This window comes from Saimiri boliviensis, chromosome 3 (genome assembly GCF_048565385.1).
Source record: "Saimiri boliviensis isolate mSaiBol1 chromosome 3, mSaiBol1.pri, whole genome shotgun sequence".
In the NCBI taxonomy this organism is placed as follows: Eukaryota; Metazoa; Chordata; class Mammalia; order Primates; family Cebidae; genus Saimiri; species Saimiri boliviensis.
Window position 1 is genome coordinate 53,839,404 of NC_133451.1, and position 23,217 is coordinate 53,862,620.

The 23,217-nt window shown below is 37.8% G+C and overlaps 1 protein-coding gene across 1 annotated transcript; it reads left to right on the plus strand.

Moving 5' to 3' along the window:
* Nucleotides 1–5,511: 5,511 nt before the first annotated feature.
* On the plus strand, nt 5,512–8,004 carry LOC120363554 (serine/threonine-protein kinase D2-like). Its single transcript, XM_039468036.1, has 2 exons — nt 5,512–5,675; nt 7,204–8,004. Exons 1-2 carry the CDS (start codon nt 5,512–5,514, stop codon nt 7,829–7,831), a joined length of 792 nt encoding a protein of 263 aa, XP_039323970.1. The 3' UTR covers nt 7,832–8,004.
* The last annotated feature ends 15,213 nt before the right edge of the window (nt 8,005–23,217 follow it).

Genomic DNA, 23,217 nt, shown 5'->3' on the forward strand with positions numbered 1-23,217 from the left:
CCTAAAGTTTCTTGTTCAGTAACTGTTATAAATGACAAAATATTTTTACTTAGGTAGAGATCTTTAGTGCTGTTCACTGTTATGCTATTTTCTGATTTCAGGCACATGGGGAAACTGATTTTTTAGGTCGTTTATAGCTGGGTGGGGCATGTGACTAGTTCTGGTCACTGAGTTAAAGCAGAAATTATGTATGTGACTTCTGGGATAAGACTTTTCATTGTTCTTGTTTTGTTTGTTTTTGGAACAGTGACAGGCAACATTTGAGATGGTAGCTCTTCTGCCAGCCTGATTTTTTGAGCGACTTCTACAAGCAGAGCTTTCTTTCTTCCCTGCTAATGCTTGATGATGATCATGCAGTATAAAAGATAAATAAACATGTAAAGATTTTAAAAAACTGTTAGCCAGGTCTATCCTATCTTGATTAATATGTGACGCTTTAGTCCACAGTTGAGAAAACTAGATAGAAAGTTTACCGATCCAAAGGTAACACTTTCTATACTAGAAGAACAATAAGTTATGAATTTCAATACACAATCATTGTATATACATGAAACAAGAATAAGAGTTACAAAAGCTATCTCTGGTATGGTAAGTGAAACCAGATGAGAGAAAAATGAAGAAAATGGAGTGTTTTTAAAATATCAAATTGTCATTTGTCAAATGCTGAGAAGTTAAATAAAATAAGAACTGAATGTATGTGTTGGATTTAGTTAAATGCTGGCAATTTTGTGCTTGGCAAGGAGTGTGGATAAGTCAATAATGAAGATGGACATTCAGACAGTCAGTGTAAATTACTCTTTGAGATATTCTGCTGTGAAGAGAAAAGACATTGTGGAATCTGGAGGAGATGGGTGGTCCTGGGATAAATACTTTTAATTACCCAAGAGACTAAAGCAAAGTTTTTCAACCCTACGCATTAGAATCATCTAGGGTGTATATTTTTTAAATGTTCAAGACCTCTGGCTAGCCAATTAAACCAGAATCTCTGGGTGTAGAGCCAGAGCACTGGCATTTTTAAAAAAAGTATTTCACATTATTATAATGTAATGTTATATTATGAAAAATCTGACAAAAGCACATTTAAATTTGAATGGGAAGAATCTGGTAGACTGCAGATGTTTCTGAGAGACAGAAAAGATAATTGATAACAATGAATCCTAAAAATTCCAAAGTAATATGACACCAAAGCTGATGTAGAGACATAAACATTAAAAGAGAAGACTTTTTTCCCTCAGATTATAACATCAGGAAAAAAGGAGAATGTTTACAGTATAGTACATAAAATTCTGTTTACTGGGGAGAGAAAGGCGACCACATTTGTATTTGATACAAACTTCTATTTTTATCAGTGAAGCAGGGGAAAGGTAGCATTCTGAGCATGAAGGAGGTCAGAGTTTACAGCAAGCTGCCTTACTGGAGAAACATTGTGATCTTTCTGTGGAATATTGAGGTTCCTTATGAGACTGAAAACCAGAAATTATTAAAAACTTCTGAGATATGTGAGACTTTTTTTTTCCTCCAGAAATATCTATCAACCTGGGTATAGTCATAAACAAAGCTTTTTGTTGGGGGTCACTGTGGATATAGATTTGCCATAAAGTTTCAGTGGGAAGGAAGTGCTGCAGAGCAATCTGAGTATTTTTGAGATTGTGATTGAAATGAGTCTTATTGTTTAGAATTAATGCTGGATGTGGAAGAAATATAGAGAAGATAACACAGACTTTATATCATATACTAATGGTCTGTTGATGTCTAAGAGCCAGAAAATGGAAAGAGCAGAGATTGTGGCTAGAATATGACATGTCGAAGTTAACAATTTTGGACATGAAATTTATTTGAGAAATGGGACACTATAAGATCAGGTGGCATAGAAATATTGGAGAATAAATGATATAGTTAGGCGTTGCATCTCCACCCAAACCTCAAGCCAAATCTCTTCTTGAATTGTAATCCCCAGGTGTTTAGGCAAGTGGTTAGATTATGGAGGTGGTTTCCCTCATGCTGTTCTCATTATAGTAAGTGAGTTCTCAGGAGGTCTGATGGTTTTATAAGCATCTGGCATTTCCCCTGCTTGTACTCCTCTCTTCTGCCATGTGAGAAGGTCCAAACTTGCTTCCCCTTTGCTATCTGCCATGACTGTAAGTTTCCTGAGTCCTCCCCAGTCATGCAGAACTGTGTGTCAATTAAACTTCTTTCCTTTGTATATTATCAAGTATCTGGTAGTATCTTTATAGCAGTATGAAAATAGACTAATACAGTATACTGATATACGTAGAGTGGAGTAATGCAGTAAAGATACCCAAAAATGAGGTACTAGCAACATTGGAACTAAGTAACAGGGTGAGGTTGGAACAGTTTGGAGGGCTCAGAAGAAGATGTAGGAAAGTTTGGAATTTTCTAGAGGCTTGTTGAATGATTTTGATCAAAATGCTGACAGTGATGTGAACCGTGATGTACAGGCTGAGGTGGTCTCAGATGGAGATGAGAAACACTGGGAACTGGAGCAAAGGTCACTCTTGTTATGCTTTAGCAAAGAGACTGGTGACATTTTCCCCTTGCCCTAGAGATCTGTGGAATTTTGCATTTGAGAGAAATTTTTTGAAATTGGAACTTAGGTTTAAAAGGGAAGCAGAACATAAAAGTTTGGAAAATTTGCAGCCTGATCGTATGATTGAGAAGGAAAACCTATCTTCTGGGGAGACACTCAAGCTGACTATAGAAATTTGGAAAAGTAAGGAAGCACCAAATGTTAATAACCAAGACAATAGGGAAATGTCTCCAGGGTGTATCAGAGACTTTCATAACAACCCCTCTCATCACAGACCTGAACGCCTAGGAGGGAAAAATGGTTTCCCAGGCCCAGGGCCCTGCTCATGTTCTGTGCAGTTTCAGGACTTGGTGCCCTGCATCCCAGCCATGGCTAAAAGGGGCTAACATACAGTTCAGGTTGTTCCTTCAGAGGGTGCAAGCCACAAGCCTTGGTGGCTTCCACATGGTGTTGGGACTGCAGGTATGCAGAAGTCAAGAACTGAGGATTAAGATCCTTTGCCAGGATTTCAGAGGATGTATGGAAATGCCTGGACATTTAGGCAGAAGTCTGCTATGGGGTAGGGCGGGGTGGGGGGAAGGCTTATGGAAAACCTCTGCTAGAGCAGCACAAAGGGTAAATGTAGGGTTGGCACCCCCACACAGGTTCCTCACTGGGGTACTGCCTAGTAGAGCTGTGAGAAGAAAGCCACCATACTTCAGACTCCAGAATGGCATATTCACTGACAGCTTACATTATTTGCCTGGGAAAGCTGCAGGTACTCAACACCAGTCATGAAAGCAGCCAGGGGAAGGAGCTGTAAACTGCAAAGCCACAGAGGCAGAGCTTCTTAAGGCCACAGGAGCCCATTCTTTGCATCAGCATGCCTGGATATGAGACATGCAGTCAAGGAGATTATTTCAGAGTTTTAAGATTTAATGACTACCATACTGGATTTCAGACTTGCATGGGTCCTGTAGAGACTCTGTTTTGGCCAATTTCTTCCATTTGGAATGGGAGCATTTAGCCAATGCCTGTACCCGCATTGTGTCTTGGGAGTAACTAACTTGCTTTTGATTTTACAGACTCCTAGGTGGAAGGCACTTGTTTTGTCTCAGATGAGACTTTCAACTTGGACATTCGAGTTAATGCTGAAACAAGTAAGACTTTGGAGGACTGTGGGGCACACATGGTTGGTTGTCAAATATAAAGACATGGGATTTGGGAGGTGTCAAGTGTGGAATGATATGCTTGGGCTTTGTGTCCCCACCCAAATCTTATCTTGAATTGCAGTCCACAGGTGTTTAGGCAGAGACTTGATAGGAAGTAATTTGATTATGGGGGTGGTTCCCCTCATGCTTTTCTCATGATAGTGAATGAGTTATGAGAGCTGATGGTTTTATAAGCATCTGTCTTTTCCCCTGCTTGCACTCCTCTCTCCTGCTGCTGGTGAGAAGGTCCAAGTTTGTTTCTCCTTCACTTTTGGCAATGATTGCAAGTTTCTTGAGGCTTCCCCAGTCATGTGGATCTGTGAGTCAATTAAACCTTTTTCTTTTAAAAATTACTCAGTCTCAGGTAGCATCTTTTTAGCAGTATGAAAACAGACTGATACAATAAACTTATTGGTGATAAAGAGCTGTAAAGTCTGATTTGCTAGCATGTTTTGGAATGATCCTTTTGATGCACATTAATATGTTAGAATAATAACATGATTTAGGTTGAGAAGTGTAGATTTAGAAGGCTACACTGAAGACTAATGGTTTGTAAATTTGGAGACTGCCACACTAAGGAGAAGGAGTAGTATAGTATGCATGATTAACTCACAGGAGCAGGATTTATAAAGCTAGGAGAGTAACTACATGGAAAAAGCATTGGAGAGTTATGAGTACACTATTTCTACCATCTGATCTTGAGGTACATAGGATATAAGAGAGACAACTGTTGTGGACCATCATAGATTACCCAATTTCCATTACAATATAGGTGGTAGAAATTCTGAGATATTGTAGGGTAGCACACAGTACAGGGAGCTAAGGGGAGTTGGAATGATGTTGGGAGGAGACAAATCCTGAGAACTCTCCTTTCTTACTATTAACATTAGGATTTCCACTGATTTGTTAGAGGTGACTTGAGTGTCTTCTGCTTTGGGGAAGGAAGATGGGTTTTATCAGTCAAGCTCTCCATGTTTTTCCCAGTGCTCTGGGACTTGGCATGCTCTACAGTTCATGGGAAACCATCAATGTTTTAAGGTTGCCTAAAATAATTGTAAAAGACAGTAATGATCTGTGAAGTGATATAACTCAAACCCAAAACAGAAAAGAATTAGGAATGCCTAATAGGATATAGGATACTTTCCTGAGAGATAGAGCTCTGTCTACATGGCATGAGACATGCTTAACTGCTGTAAGCTGCTTCAGTCACTGTTCTCTCATTAGTAGAGGTGAATAAAGAAGTAGTGGAAATGAATCTTACTGGGAGACAGACTTCTTTCTAGAGTCACATAAACTTTCTCAAAGTTTTCCAACACTTACGAAACTCATATGGATCGAATGTTTCTGAATTGAGTCAACTAATAATGTAATAGTTTAGTGCTATTATTAGTACATGTTCATTTATAATATGTAGCACCATTATTACTATTATTGCAGTGTTTAGTACAATTATTTCTATTAGTTTATAATTGTTTAGTATTATTATGAGTACACATGCCGATTGCTGTCTTTTCCTTTCTGTGATGTTATCTGAGACCTAAAACACAGTATTTATTAAAACATGTAAACCTCACTTAATTGAATTGGTATTTTAAACACTGCTTCTTTGAGACCTAGTGGTATTTTCTTGTAAAAGGTTCACCACTGATGTAATTTAATTTTTTTAATGTGACTTTTAAAATATCAATATGCATTTTCATCAGTCACAAAGTAAAAAGCACACCAGTAACGTGAACATGGTGATGTAATGTAGATAATGATGAACAAGTAGAAATGGTAACCATTAAAAGGAGTAGAATAGGACTCCGGGAATGCAGAAGTAGTAAATGCAGGAAGGAAGCACTACCTCTGAGACTGAAAAAGGGACTAAGAATTTTGGAGGAAACCATCTACCCCTACCTCTATCCATCTAAGACTGAGATTCTGAATTTGTTGGGGTAGTGTGTGGCTACCACAGGAATACACAACCTACCAGAAGCAGAGACTTTGCTAGAAGGAATAGGTGAGGACTATGAGGGTAAATTATCAGGAGACAAACATTTCTTAAGCAGGTGAGGATGAGGTAAAGCTGGTTTGTAATCATGGTCTTCTTAGATGATCGAGAAGCTTGCTGGCAGAGCTGGCAAACGGGAGCTGGTCTTTGAGATTCACTGAGATGAACACCATGGTCCTCTGCAGGCACAACTTCTGGCAGACACACAGACTATAAAACAGTAACACATCAAAACCAGGTAGAAAGACATTTTACATTTGCTTTAGCTTTACAATGACCCTCCACTACCCCTACAAAAAGTTCAAGCATTTCATTAGCTACTAAAAGACAAATGTTTACAGAGTTCAGCCCTAGAATGATGAGGTCTCAAAAAGGCATGATTTGGAACTAAGGGGCAGTCCACTGATAACTGTCGCAGCTTCCACTGGGACAGTTATAATAGTTAATAATAGAAGTTATAGACAGCTATAATAGAAAAATTAGAAAAAAAAGTCCTCATTTTGGCATCTCAGTGGCAGAAAAGCAAACATGACTGTCATGTACATACAATTTACCAATATCATTTTAGGTTTCAACATATTCAGTTCTCAAGGAACAATTACTGAATAATTAAGCAATATAAAGTAATTAAAATGCCATTTCTATTAAAATGGCAATTTAAACATGACCGAACAATCTATTACAAACCTCAATACAAAAAGATTGTTCTTATATGACATAAAATAAGTATTTGTAAGTGAGGAATTTTACTTTTTAAGCCTTTCAAAACATGATATGCTAGTTTTGCACGTGGATATAAATGCAGATATGAACTGGAGCAGCTCCTGTTTCTAAACACTCTGTCTCTGCCCAACATCACATAGTAACCCCAAACAGTACTTAGAGCCTTTGGTTAATTCTCTTCTTCTTCAGCTTCCTCTTCAGAAATGAAAATTTTCCTAAGGAGATTATCTTATTTAACTGTTATCAGTTCCCTCTGAGGTCAAATATAAATGCAATTTTTAAAAAGGCATTACTGTGAATAGAAGCAAAATGCATTACCCTTGGTTCTCAAACTTCAGTCTTATCAGAAGCCAAACGCTACATTCGAATCATGGTCCAAAACCCACAGGCGTTTTTTCAAATATTCTCTAATTTTTGTATCTTGACATGGGTTTGAAGGTTATTGTGCTCCTTATTCCAATTATTTATATTTACACTTGGGGTGGTTGTCAAGGACATGTAACTCATGATCAAGTTTACTTACTGAGAATACAATTAGATCCATGTCATCTGAACGTTCAGTCTAATTTGACCTCCTTTTACAACTGGGAAGGTCAAACCAGGTAGAAATAAAGACAATGGACAAAAGAAGAAGAGCTTAAAAAGATATACAGAGATTCATGAAAGCTAAAGTAGGAAAATTGTGATAGACCTCTAAGCATTTATGTTGGGACATGGCCTGATTCTAACTCTAATTGCCTCTGCATCAGTACAACTCATCGATTAAAGATGGCCAATGTGTTGCTGGCATCAGCTGACCCGTTTCCTCAGGTGAAGCTGTGCGACTTTGGCTTTGCGCGCATCATCGGGGAGAAGTCGTTCCGCCGCTCCGTGGTGGGCACGCCGGCCTACCTGGCGCCCGAGGTGCTGCTCAACCAGGGCTACAACCGCTCGCTGGACATGTGGTCTGTGGGCGTGATCATGTACGTCAGCCTCAGTGGCACGTTCCCTTTCAACGAGGACGAGGACATCAATGACCAGATCCAGAATGCTGCCTTCATGTACCCGGCCACCCCTTGGAGCCACATCTCAGCTGGAGCCATCGACCTCATCAACAACCTGCTGCAGGTGAAGATGCGCAAACGCTACAGTGTGGACAAATCTCTCAGCCATCCCTGGTTACAGGAGTACCAGACGTGGCTGGATCTCCGAGAACTGGAAGGGAAGATGGGTGAGCGATACATCACGCACGAGAGTGCCGACGCGAGCTGGGAGCAGTTTGTGGCAGAGCATCCACTGCCCGGGTCCGGGCCACCCACGGACAGGGATTTCGGTGGGGCCTATCCACCACAGGACCACGACATGCATGGGCTGACAGAGCGCATCAGTGTCCTCTGAGGCCCTGTGCCCCCGCCTGGCGGCTGCCCTCCACAGCAGCTCTTCAGAGATCCCAGCAATGAACTGTTGTAGGGAAAGTGGCTTCCTGCCTAAACTGGATAGGACACGTGGGGTGCGGGAGAGAGCTATTTCTAAGGCCCCTCCCTGTCTCTCCAGCAATTAAAACGGACTCATCTCTGAAAAAAAAAAAAAAAAATCTCATCAGATGATTTTTGTAACTGTTGTTGTTTTTATTGGTCTTTCTATATAATAGCCTACGGTTGGCTTGGCTGCTTTTGTATTTCTCATTGCATTGACTCCCTAAGCTAACTAAATCATTTGGTCTTTTTGCTATGCTTCTGAAATAACTGGAATCTTGCCTGTGAAAGATAAATAGCATTATTAATCAACATCTATAAAGGATGATTAACAAATGGCAATACAAAATGCCTAACAAGAAAATTTAGTCGCTTTTTTTTTCAATTTGCCATTACTCAGTATAACTCACGTAGAACACCAAGATATTTTCAAGTAGTTTTCAGATTGCGGGGAAAAGTGAAGTCACTACGTGCAGCATGGTCATAGGGAATATATTGAAGAGAGTCTTCGATTGGAAATAATTTGGAATGGGCATGGCTTTCTGGAAAGTGGAGGCCAACCCACTGGGTATTTAGCCTCAAGAATAATACATTTAGAGTATTTTTTTCTATTTCACAATAACCTATTATTCCTGAAAATTGCCTCCTTAACCCACAGGGATTAAGTGCTGTTATACTATGTGACACTGTCATTTTGGCCACAATTAATCAGACAAGAGATAGGCTGCTGCCTCATGCTGAGCCAATCATAGTGTGTTTCTTGAGAATTCTGGACTGGGACTCACAGACACTGTGTGAGTCTCTTTGTCTATAGCTAGAATTATAAATTGTAAACTCAGAAACTGTGGGGTGCCCATCCTCAAGCATGAGAGTGGAGAGAGATGTGGACTATGACATTTAAAAACTCAGACAGATATTTGGGAGAAACAGAGAAAACTATAAGACATCAAATTCATCTTGAATTTTTCGTTACTGGCCTCAAAATCTTGGAAATAACAATCGCCTTTTGCATCCTTTTACTAATTTCTTCACTTTGTGCTAAAGTTAGCTCCAGGGTAATTTTGAAAATAACACTGATTTTTTCTTCTTTTAAGGTATACCATTATTCCTTTCATCAGACCGTCAACATTTATTTAACACATGTGGCCAAATGTTTTACAAAGAAAGAATAAGTGAGCGAATTAAACCATATGAGAAGGTCAATGAAATTAATGATTCTGGTTTATGTTGGAACTGTCAGCAATAGACATTGTGTCCAGCTTTTAAAAACTCATTTTAATCCCAATGAAGCATTCACAGTTTATTTTTTCTCCTTTAATATTTATTGACTGTTTTTATATAAACCAAAACCGCCTTCAGAGAAAGCACTTTGCCAGATAATTTCTGTGTATGTTTTATTTTTAAAAAATTTAAAAATGATTGACACATGTCTTCTAACTTTTAGCTCTTTGATAGCATTTCTTAGTAGTTTTTTTGTTTTGTTTTGAAACGGAGTCTCACCCTGTCACCAGGCTGGAGTGCAGTGGTGTGATCTCGGCTCACTGCAATAATTCTCCTGCCTCAGCCTCCAGAATAGCTGGGATTACAGGCATGCGCCACCACATTTAGCTAATTTTTGTATTTGTTTTTTAGTAGAGACAGGGTTTCATCATATTTGCCAGGATGGTCTCAATCTCTTGACTCTGTGATCCACCTGTCTCAGCCTCCCAAAGTGCTGGGATTACAGGCATGAGCCACTGTGACCAGTTGCATTTCTTAGGAGATTTTTGTGATACAAGATATTGCAGCCAATTTAAGGAAAAACAAGGATGAATAGTTTAAAATATCTGTCATTTATTTAGGCTCTTATGAGCAAGTTAGCAAGCAAATGGGTGGTTGTGTTAATAGAATATATAAAAACTGTCAGTAAGTACAAATAAAAGAAAATATTATTATTAATATTAATATTGGTAACAGTTGAATAATCATGGCAGTTGTTGAAGTACTAGTAGCAGAGTAGCTGACATTTATACCTATTCTGTATCTGAAACTCTACTACAACTTGTATGATTTTTCTCATTAACCTTCATAGCAGCTATGATAATAGTTATCATTTTACAGATGAGGAAACAAAAACTTTGTGGCATTAATGGTCATTTAAAAAGGTGTCCCAGATTCAACTATTTTAATTTTATATTTTGAGAAAATGCATTTTAATATGTGAGAATTATACTTTAAATTTGAAACATACTCATAATTTTCCTTTTAAGGCTTTCCTCCTGTCACTTTCATCCTTATTAAAGCGGGTCTTCTCTACATCGTTAAGTGTCTAATAAGGAATATGAAAAAGTAATTATTGCATCTTCCAACCAAAAGATTAAACCCAAAGTGTGTGTCTCAGTGATAGAAAGCTAAACATTATTGTCTCTCGGGCTAGAAGCACCTACATCTTTTGCTGTCCTTTCTTCATTGTTTCATAACTTTTTTCTTTTTTTCTGATGTTAATTTTCTCCTCAAGGTATGACGTCCTCTGATATTTGAAAATGAATGACGGTTTCCTCTCAGCTTAGTGTGACTAGGTTGTTAAGATTATAAATGGATATTCTCAAACACTCAAACATTGTTCACAAATTGGATTTTTGAAGTGTCGGCAATGTTCTCTTTGAGGGATTAATCTCTCCTTCAGTAGAGAGGGGGAGGAGGAGCCACCCACGTGCAATATTTGACAGACTTTATCACATTCAGTTTTTAAAGCTTGAGACCCAAAGTTATCTCTTTAGCAATTTTTCATCTTTTTCTCTCATATTTCTGCTTTACCAGCTACATCACAAATTTTTAGTGCATCGCCGGAATTTTGTGTATGCATCCTCAATGTGTTTTCATGTCAGTTCATCTAATTTCAAGGATTTAAAGGCAAGAGCCTCAGTAAAAACATTGTACTTCATGTATCTTCACCTTGTAAAATCCAGGGGAATAAATGGAACAAAAGGTGTGAGTTTGAAAGCATCTTAATCAAAGACAGGGCTGCCCCTTTACTCTTCAAGGAAAGCTTCACCTTTACCAGAGGAGACAACTCTACTGTGGCATTTTGATCCAACAAAAGAAGTCTAAGAACACATTTTGTTCTTTCTTCACTCCTAGATACCAACTAGAACTTCCAGGAAAATGTTTTGAAAAATTTAGTTTATTTAACCCCTTCTCTGATGTAAGGGGATTGCTTCTGTTGGATAGAAACTTGTCAGAGATGCCAGATCTTGCAAGTAATTGGCAGGACACTCCATGGTGTCTTTCCATAAATATCTGAGAGTCCTGTTCAAATAGAGTTATCACTACAATTATGTTTCTTTAGGGCATTTGCAAACTAACTACTTAGTCAAGTTTGTTGCCGCATGTTGAAGACTAGCTGAATTAAATCCTCAGAAATAAAGAGTCAAATTATTGTAGACTACAAGGACAGAGATACTATGACAGGTACAGATTTCACAAGAGTCATTTTTCAGTTACTGGAAAATATTGTATATAATATTATCTCATTAAATAAATACAAAATATTAAATATTCTTCTAAGGAGATGAAGAAAAAGGAAATAAATAGCAAGAGAATGTGCACATACACTTGAAAAAGAGAGAAAAACAGAATTGAAGCAAATCAATCCTGTGTTTTGAGAAAATGTTTTCTTTGTTATAAAACACACTTTGTTAGATGACTAACAAAGTTCCTTAAGATAATATATACATGTGTGTATATATATATATATATATATATATATATATATATGTATATATATGTGTGTGTGTGTGTGTGTGTGTGTGTGTGTATATGTATACACACATATATGCATTTGGAAAAATATTTCCCAAACAAAATCATATTCAAACAGGTTTAAAATCTGTTTAACAATGATAGTTTAGGCCAAGTGTGGTGGCTTATGCCTGTATTCCCAACACTTTGGGAGGCTGAGGCAGGCGAATTGCCTGAGGTCAGGAGTTCAATACCAGACTGGCCAACACAGTAAAATCCCATCTCTACTAAAAATACAAAAAATTACCTGGGCATGGTGATGCATGCCTGTAATCCCACTCGGGGAGTGGAGACAGGAGAATCACTTGAACCTGGGAGGCAGAGGTTGCAGTAACCCGAGATGGAATCATTGTACTCCAGCCTGGGCAACAATACCGAGACTCTGTCTCAAAAAAAAAAAAAAAAAAAAAAAGAGGTTGAAATAATTGTGGTGAACTTTGTGATTAAACAAATTAAAGTTGATGTGTAAATTTTACCTGTTAATAAAATCCAATACATACATTATTTAAGGTCTATATAATTTTGGTTTTAGATAACTAGAAATAATAAAAATCATCTATAATCACTGCTAAGTACATTTTGATTTACTTAATTTCAGTCATGTATATACATCTGCTTATGAACACATATATAACCCTGTAATAAAAATTACAAGTTTTATATTTTTATTTGTTATGTACATCATTTCAACTAGCATTACATTTGTAAGTATTTCTTCAAGTAATTAAAAGTCATCTTCAAGTATTTTAAAACATAATATTGAACTAATTTTATTTTATAGATGCAGCAGAACTAATTTAATAATGACTGTAGCATTCCTCATATGGGTTCTTTTATTTTGTTGCATTTATAAATAACCTGGAATAAACTGTCATTCATATATAATTTTTTTGGCAATTATTACTTTAAGGTAGGTTTTTTGATGTAAAATTGGGATGACAAGATGTATTCATTTTTTAATTTTTGTAAATTTCGCGGGGTACAAGTACAATTGTATTACATGCATAGATTGAGTAGTGGTCAAGTCAGGGCTTTCAGGGTATCCGTCACCCAAATGACATATATGATACCCATGTATTCATTTTTAAAACATTAGTTATACATTTAAATATTTTGCAGAAAGTTTACAAAAATTTGCATTTAAATTAGAAGTATTTTAATATTCACTATGATTTTTTAAATCAGGAATGTTCCATTTCTTATAAGAATAATGCATTTTTATTTTCTATATAGTTCAACCAATCATTTGTGAATACATACATGGTATAAATTAGATTTGAAATAGATAACTTTAATACAGTCTTCTTTCTATATTCCTTGAATTTTTTCAATATTTCTTCATGTTCTTGCTCATTCTTTTCTCCAGTGTTAATGTTTTGGTTGTTATCACACTACTTTTTGGTTGCTACTAATTGTAAGCTTTAAGTTTTTTTTTAACACTAACACACAAAACACACACAAATGCATACATGGATACACAAACTCTGGTTTCGTGTCTTGGACTCTGTAACAATTTGTGGTTCTGTTGCCTTAAACCACAGTTGTTTATTTTCAAAGACCTACTGTTTATCAGTCTTTGCTTAGTAACAGTTCTTTGTATGACTGTATCTCACTCATGTTTTATGAATATATCACATCACAAAAACTGGAGGTACCTTATGCAAGTCTTCTTTTTGTAATATAATGCACTCTTTTAAGAATTTTTTTTTGAATAGATGCTTTTAGAGCAGCAGCTTTCAACCTTTTTGGCACCAGGGACTGGTTTTGTGGAAGACAATTTTTCCACGAACTAGGGTAGGGGGATGATTTGGGGATGATTCAAGTGCATGACATTTATAATGCACTCTGGTCCCATCAGGGGGTGATGGGAGACAGTGACAGATCAACGATGTATTACTTCGTTCTTACACTGCTATAAAGAACTTCCAGAGAATGGGTAATTTATAAAGGAAAGAAGTGCAATTGACTCGCAGTACCGCTTGGCTGGGAAGGCCTCAGGAAACTTACATTCATAGCAGATGGGGAACAAAACACTTTAGGCCTGCTTTATGTGATGGCAGAAAGAAGAAATTTCAAGCAAAGGGGGAAAGTCCTTCATAAAGCCCTCAGATCTCATGAGAATTCACTCACTACCATTAAAACAGCAGCATGGGGGTAATGACCTCCATGGTTCAATCATATCTCACTAAGTCCCTTCTATAACACATGGGGATTATGGGAACTACGTATGAAGATAAGATTTGGGTGAGGACACAGCCAAATCGTATCAATCAGGCATTAGATTTTCATAAGGAGTGTGCAGCCTAGGTCTCTTGCATGCACATTTCACAATAGGGTTTGCACTCCTGTGAGAATGTAATGCTGAAGATGATCTGATGGGAGGTGGAGCTCAGGCAGTAATGTGCGCAGTGGGGAGTGGCTGTTAATACAGATGGAGCTTCACTTGTTTATGTGCCGCTCACTTCTTGCTGTGTGGCCTGGTTCCTACAGGCTATGAACATATATCTGAACCCTGTCTGAAGGGATATAGAAACCAAGTGGACACTGTGAGATTCATTTGTTTCTTCACATTTGTAAAACATATTTTGCATATTTAACAGCAAATAAGTTGCTAAGTAAGAATTGTTTCAAAATTTGGCCTGGCGAACTTGGAAAACATGGGACTCTGATTAGGAAAAAATATTACTTTAATTTGGTTGGTGTCTGTAACCACAAACAAAGATATTGATATCAACCTAAGAATATATATGTATATGTAATTCCTATATTTTCCTATAACAATTATACCTCATTTATTTTTAAGTGACAAATGTATTTAGTATTTTTGTAATTGTTCTGTGCTGGAAATTCTTCTAACGGAAGTCCTATAAATGCTAATTCCTTTAATTCTTATAGTTGCCGGTAAATACTTTTGGTCTATTTCAGTTTGAAATTGAGGTATGAATAGGTTAAATAAGCTGCCCGATATTAACATAGTTTGTAAGTGATGTGACGGGATTACAAGACAAGCTATTGGTTCCAGAATCTGATCTTAACTGTGTGATGCTACTACTAGATAAGAACGGAAGCCATACGAATCTGAACATATAAATCTAGACCTTCAATAACAGGTTCACTTATAAACCTGAAGGTGTATGTAAATCCACTGTGTGTATATATTTGTGTGTGTGTGTGTGTGTGTGTGTGTGTGTGTGTGTGTTTGTATTTGTGTGTGTGTGGAGGGGTGTGCGTGTGTATAAAAGGATAGAGAGAGCAATTTTATCTTTCATTAATTTACAATCAGTATGGCTCCCAAAAGTTTAAAAATGTTTGATTCTAGTTTATTTTTGGGTAGTTATGGAATGTGTATGCCTGGACCTATGTGCTTCATATGTCTATTTATTTAAAAACTAAGAGATAAAGAATTATATTTGCCAATTTGAGAAATGTTGGGGGTGGAGGGATTGATACAAAATTCTGGGTTTGAAAGAAACAGGAAAGGGCAGTCAATTTTCAGAAAGTGAGACTGGACTGGTTCCAGAAGTATTCTTATTTGGAGGTTTCTAAAAACATAATTTGTTTATGCATTATTCATGCCCTTGTATGCACATATACACACCCATAGATTCACATTATACTGAAAGACTAGGGAGGAACTTAAGCCTTGTAAAACAAAACACGCTTATTTCTACAGTGTTATTCCGCTTCTTACAGATCACGTTTCTGAATGTTGAGTTTCTATAGCTGGCTCAAACCTGCCGTTAAATTAAAGTATAAATGATGAATTCCAACTCCTAGCACTGCCATTTATCTAGAAGGAGGCTTTCCTAAGATCCAGAACTCTTGTTCTCCCAAAACAGAACAATTCATGTCCAGTTATTATTTTAATGGTCTGAGGAAGCTAATTGTTTCTCTTTCTAAATATGGGAAAGCAAACACTAAAATGGCAAAATTCGTGTTTACAAGGTCATGTACTATTGTAGTCAAGGGCAACTGCTAGTAACTTTTGATTTTCATCCCTGTAGTGTGCTAAAACAGATAATGAAATAGTAAGATGGGGGAATATTAATTTTTGCTTCTTTCTTCAAATAGTATTTAACTAACAAATATTGCATACATAGTTATTTTAAAATAATTATACTAATTATGGTTATATAAATAGTACATTTCAATATTTTATATCTTATATTGCTTTTCAGGATATAGGGTTTTTAAATACTCTTTTAAGAAAGGCATGAAGAATATTTATTTTTTTTACTTTGTTAAAAGATAATGGAATGATAAATAGAGTTTAATCATTTGTAGAACATAGTGAACACTTAGTAGCCCAATTTGAAGTCACCTGTGTTAATGGGCAGTGTGTTTGAAAACTGTAGTGTATGTAAGAATCACCTAGAAACCTAGCTAAAACAGATTCCTGAGTCTCACCCCTGTAGACTGTGATTCAGTATATCAGAAATAGGACCAATATAGGCATTTTCAAAGCTCCCAGGTGATGGTCACGCTGCTGCTCCACAGATCATGCTTTGAGTAGCTGGTTCAGACAAATCTGTGATCTAATTCTAGTTTAACTAATTTTAATTGGTCTTTTTCTATAAGTTATTTAAGCTTTCTAAGCCACATTCTCCTCACATTTACATTAAGGAAATTCACAATTTTGTTGTGAAAACTAAATGAAAAATTATGTTTAAAATGTCTAGTCTGTCATAAGAGCTCATAATAAGTGCCCTAACTCCACTCTGCTCTCTATGGAGCCATCCTGTGGAGCTTTATTGATCCCTCTAGTTCCTTTTTTCTCAAGATTGCCCCTCTATTCCCATTCTGATGGAATGGAGCAAACCTTAATGCTTCATTCTGACATCTTCCTGAGAAGGTATTGAGCTGAAAATTCAGCAGTTGAGAGAATTATTTATTATTAGAAATAAGTATTAAGTTCTTTTTATGACACTAGTTCCCTCCTAAGTTTGTAATACATTAATCATTTTAATGTGTTTTTCAGAGTTATACCATAAAAATGACTCATGAATTCAGACCATTCTGAAAAACTGAATTGAGAATTTCAGAAAAGTCAAGGCTGAAATTGGGCTTTTCACTATTTGTGGAAACAAATTTATTTTAGTGAAAATACTGATATATGACTATAAAATAAACATAAGAAATTTATTTAATTTGACTTAGTGAATTAAGCTAAAGCAATTTAATATAAAGTTATTTGAATTCTACACATTTTATTTGGTTTGGTGTATTATGAGTATGAACTTAACTTTAATAAAATGAATTTCCATCAATTCAGTTTCAAAAAGTCATCAAATTACTTTCAGATAGTATTTAAAATAATTGTTTTTTAAATATAGCATTTTAAATTTTGGTGTTACCATAAATTTTGAATACATTTTATTGAGATATCTATTAGAAAATGTGTGATAATGTAGAACCATATATTCAAATTAATGAATATTAATCATATCTTCAAAAAAGTGAGGTTAAAGATAAGTTCTTAGACATTGTTTTAAAATAGTGTTATTTAAATGACAATATCTATAGCTTTCATTCTAGAAAGGAAAAAAAAAAGGATGGTACAATACAATAAAAACATGTTGGATTCTATGTAATTTAAACCCAACTAATATTTTTCAACATTTTCTCAGGCATAGAATATATAAACACATCATTTCAAATAGTGTTTAATGCGGATTGTTTTCCAGTAAAGCTTTATTGATGGAGTTAATGAATGTACTAGGAGATAAAGGAATGTGGAAAATACTTGGATAGCTTTTTCAGTTTTATCACTGGAGAAGCAGCTTTCTGTATTAATTCTCCTTTTTCTAAATTGCTCTTATCTCATCATAGGTTTTAGATGTCATACATTTTACCTGGTCTCTAACTTACAATTTATCATTTTGTTTTTTATCTCTGAATGCCTCCTATACAGACTGGATGGTACTGAAACTAACTATCCAATGTTTTAATTTCACTGACGCCCTCGGGAAGCTTCTCAAATTTGTTCTCATATTAGTTCCATTGAGCACAGTCCAGTGTTTTCAGGACAAGAAATATTATTTTTATTATATCCTGCTCATGAAGGTGGGTGCTGAAAATTCTAAATTTAAGAGTGTGAATATTTCTTAATGATAATAGAACAAAGTGAAATTCTGCATAACCAATGTTTTTGAAACTTCATGAAATATCTCTTATTGAAATGAAAACAGTGTCTAGAAATTCTCTTAAATCACCTCAGTTTAAGGCATAATTGTAATTAGGAGATAGATTACTAGCTAGACAAATAAAATAAAAAAAATGCAAACCAACTTCATTCACATATGATACTTAACCTAGATATCATCCAGTCCTTTCAGACCTTGAGAGATCTTGATAGCACCATTGTAAAACTCTGGTTCCAGATCCTGGGAATCTGATTCCAGATCCTGGGAAAGTTCTTTTCCTGATTTTTTTGTTCATTACCAGGTTATTTAATATCTTTATAGCCTCTGTTGCTTCTTAGAATTCTATATGCATGTGACTTTTCTTTTTGCACTGCAATCTCTTGAATATGAAATTTACCACATGCCATACTAAAAAGTATTGCAATTTAAACAAAATATTTGTGATGCTTTTGGAATTCATGGAAAAATTGAGGTTCATGAGAAGTAATATTTCTTGCAATGTAAGTCAGGTAGAAGCAGTTTTCAATGCTTGTGACTAAAATAACCACAGACGAGTTTTTAAAGCTATGTATTAAAACCAATTCCAAATTTATGTATTTCTAAGGAGATACAATATAAAATTTTAAAGTTTGCATATGTTGAGTACCATACACATGGAATAAACAAATATTATTTTTCATTCTTAGGTAGAAGTTCCTAAAAAGAGAGAAACTGCAAACAATTTTTCCTGGAAATGGAGAGGACATACTATTTAATGATATTATGGTGGCTTTGCATTTAAATCTATCAAGCTGACTATGCTGAGATTATTTTCCCAAATTTTCTTTCATGTTACACTGGGACACAATAGAAATTCTTGTGTGAGTTTTGGAGGGCCGAAGTGATACTCATGCTCCAAATGTTCAAGGCACAAAGTTTCAATTGGTCCTCATGGGTTCCAGCACGTGCTTCTGGGTTCTAATATGTGCTTGCTTTTAACGACGTTAATCCTTTTTTCTTTCCAAATTGCCTGATTGTAGACCTCAGTTCCAGCATCATACTCAGAGTCAGTAGCTTTACAGAGACCACTTAACTAACTCCCAATATTGCATGTATAAAAATATAACAGGTATCTTACTATATTATATGTATTAAAACTTGCTTAGGTTTAAGGCATTGATGTTAATGTTTGCAGTAGTAAAGTGGGGACTGGTAGTCCATGGCATGCATGGCCAATAGTTAAACTATCACCGTAAATACTTGAAATGAATTGCATATAAGGCAATGGGTGACATATTCTGATATGATATGGCTATGTCTCCACCCAAATCTCATCTTGAACTGTAGCTCCCATTATTCCCACATGTCATGGGAGGAACCTGGTTGGAGATAATTGAATCATGGTGGTGAGTTTTTCCCATGCTGTTTTTCTGCTAGTGAATAAGTCTTATGAAATCTGATGGTTTTATAAAGGGGAGTTTTCCTGCACACTCTCTCTTTGCTTGCCACTATGTAAGATGTGACTTTGCTCCTCCTTCATCTTCCACCATGATCGTGAGGCTTCTCCATCTATTTGGAACTGTGAGTTAATTAAACCGTTTTCCTTTATAAATTACCCAGTCTTTGGTATATCTTTATTAGCATCATGAGAATGAATTAATACAGTAAATTGGTGCCAGGTAGTGGGGTACTGCTGTAAAGTTACCTGCAAATGTGGAAACAATTTTGGAACTCCATAACAGGCAGATGTTAAAACAGTCTGAAGAGCTCAGGAGAAGATAGAAAAATGTGGAAAAGTTTGGAACTTCCTAGAGACCTGGAGGGCTCAGAAAACAAAAATACATGGGAGAGTTTGGAACTTTGTAGAGACTTGTTGAATGGCTTTAATCAAATTGTTGATATTTATATGCACAATAAAGTACAGGCTGAGTCGGTCTCAGATGGCATATTAGTTCATTTTCACCACGTTGATAAAGACATACATGAAACTGGGAACAAAAGGAGATTGACTTACAGCTTCACATGGCTGGGGAGACCTCAGAATCATGGCAGGAGATGAAAGGCACTTCTTACATGGTGGTGGCAAGAGAAAACAAGGAAGAAGCAATGGAGAACCCCCTGATAAACCCCACCAAATCTCATGATACTTACTCACCATCATGAGAATAACATGGGAAAGACTGATCCCATGGTTCAATTACCTACCCCTGGGTTCCTCCCACAACATGTGGGAATGGTGGGAGATACAATTCAAGTTGAGATTTTGGTGGGAACACAGCCAAACCATATCAGATGGAGATGAGAAACTTGTCAGTAACTGGAGTAAAGAGACTGACAGCACTTTTCCCCTCCCCTAGAGATCTGTGGAATTTTGAACATCACAGACCTGCAGGCATAGGAGGAGAAAATGAGTTTGTGGGATGGGTGCAGAGATCTCCTATTCTATGCAGCTTCAGTTGTTTCAGCTCCAGCTGTGGCTAAATGGGGCCAATGTACATCTCTGGCTGTTGCTTCAGATGGTACAAGCTCCAGGTCTTGGTGGCTTACACATGATGTTAGAACTGTGGGTTCACAGAAGTTAAGAATTGAGGTTAGGGAACCTCCACCTAGATTTCAGAGGATGTATGAAAAGGCCTGGATATCAAGGCAAGTTTGCTATAAAGGTATGGCCATGATGGTTCTTTTCATGATGAAAAGGATGCATGAAAGGATGAAATTAAAGCAGCATGGAAGAGAAATGTGGGGTCAGAGCACCCACACAGAGTCCCCACTGGTGGAGCTATAAGAAGAGGATCATCATCCTTCAAAATCCAGAATTGTACATCTATTGACACTTTGTATTGTGTGCCTGGAAAAGTCACAGACACACGATGCCAGACTATGAAAGCAGCCAAGAAGAGAGGTATACCCTGCAAAGTCACAGGGGCAGAGCTGCTCAAAGCTGTTGGAGCCTACCTCTTGCATCAGTGTGACCTGAATGTGAGACATGTAGTTAAAGGAAATCATCTTGGAACCTTAAGGTTTAATGATTGCCCTATTGGATTTTACACTTGCATGGAGCCTGTAGCTCCTTTGTTTTGGCCAATTTCTCCCATTTGGAGTGTGTATATTCGCCCAATGTTGTTATGTCCATTGTATCTGGGAAGTAATTAACTTGATTTTGATTTTACAGGCTCATGGGCAGAAGGGACTTGCCTTTTCTCACATAAGACTTTGTACTGTGGACTTTACAGTTAATGCTGAAATGAGTTAAGACTTTGGGGGACTGTTGGGAAACCATGACTGGTTCTGAAATATGAAGACATTAGATTTGGGAGGGGCCATGTTGGAATGATATGATTTGGGTTTGTCCCCACCCAAATCTCATCTTGAATTGTAGCTCCCCTAATTCCCATGTGTCATGGAAGGGACCCAGTGGGGTGATTGAATCATGGGGGTGGTTTTCTCCATGCTGTTCTTGTGATAGTGTTAAGTCTCACAAGATCTGATTGTTTAATAAAGCAGAGTTTCCCTGCACATGATTTTTTTGCCTACCAACATGTAAGACATGACTTTGTTCCTTCTCACCTTCCACCATGATTATGAGGCCTCCCTGCTATGTAGAACTGTAAGTCAAACCTCTTTCCTTTATAAGTTACCCAGTCTTAGGTATGTCTTTATTAGCAGCATAATAAAGGACTAATAAATATTCTCTACTATAGAACATGTAAGTGGAAAGTAAGAGTGATGTGGAGTCATCACAGGATCCTTAGGGTGTCACTTTGCCAGCCAGAAACCTCTGTGACTGGTGGCAAGTTCTGACTAAGTATTGGTCATGCTCAGTGGGCTAGTTGTAACAGCAGACTGTGCTCAGCTCATGCTACTAGACTGGATCTCACACCTGTCAAGTGTGAGCCAGGTATGGAGAGGCAAAGTATATGTAAGCAAGTGAGCATGGGGTACAGCCACCACACAGTTAGGCACACTGGTACAGGCAGTGAGGCAGGAGATGCCGGCAAAGATGCTAGCTCTGTGCAAGACAGCAGCTGTACAAAATATACTGCATGTGACTTCTGCTACAGGCACTTGCATCTGGATGAGGGGAATGCAGTGGCATTCAGAAGCTTGGTGACACCAGGAACTGCAGAACCCCAAAGAGAGTGTCAGCCCTGGCTCAGGGAGCCCTTAGATCTGGGATCCTCAAAGGGCTACAGTACTCTCCTTCTTGTTGCCCATACCTGCAATGTTGTAGGCAGTGTGGGGGAGAAGGTGGCATGTTTTAACCCTGTGTGTGTTATTGCTCTTTTAGTCCTGCCATTTGGTGGGTCCTGAGTGCTTGTCCTGTATCCAGAAAGAATGAGGTATGCAGACAGCTGGAGGGTGTGCAAGGTAGAGAGAAGTTTCATTGAGCAGCCTAACAGTTCTCAGAATACCTGACGTGGCTAGGTCCCTTCCGCAGGGAAGTTGTCTTGACATATGTGAAGCCCTCATTGGAAAGAAGATCCAGAGTATGTAGCTCCTATCCGCAGGCAGGTTGCTCCATCATCTACCCAGAATCTGGCTGAGTCTGAGGTTTTTATGCACTTCAGAGGAGAGGAAATACATGCTGATTGATTAATGGGTGGCCACGAGTGGGCCCAGAAAAAGCACCATAAGTTCTCACTCTAGTCTGTGGAACTGAAAGCCCAGTCCCCAGGCTTCACTGGCTTCATGGGAACCCACCCCTTTCTGCTCAGGAGCCTGTCTGCCTCCTGCCTCCATCAACCTGCAGTCCACAATGCCCAGGATGTTCGTGCCAAGTGGTGCCCGCAGACCCACATCAAACTGTCCTTAGCCTCACCTCAGTCTCCCTCCAATGCTTGTTGGCATCCAAAGTCTGGAGGGATCTGAGATGGCAGGAGGGTGGTGTGTCAACATTGCCCCAAGAGTGTGAACACTCAGCCAGGTCATGACAGTGCCTGAGCTCAGCCTCAACCTGGCTCCAAAATCAGAGCAGGCATCAGGAGTAGGGAAAGGCCAGGCAGTGGGAGCAGCCACTTCTGAGCCTGCAGGGGCAGGGAGCTTTCCATGTCACCAAGACTACAGGGATGCCTGGGTCTGCAGCCACAACTGGGCAGCTGCAGCTGTGCTTGGGAGGGTGGGGCTCCTGCTCCTACAGCTCAGAAGAGGGCAGGGCTCCCCTCAGCTCAGTGACTGCACAGCCCTGACTGCACCTCCCCCATTGTAGTTGGCATCATGGCAGTGACAACTCCAGACAGTCTGCTGCTCCCATCGAAATTGGTTGTTTCTGCCCAGGAGAATTTAGGGAAATAAAATATTAAGGTCAGGGCTTTCAGATTTCAACTCAAGAAGACTGAAAGCATCTATGAATGTCCTGAAGCTAACTCTTACCTTTTGTGTCAGTAGAGGTGATATTTTGAGAAGAAAA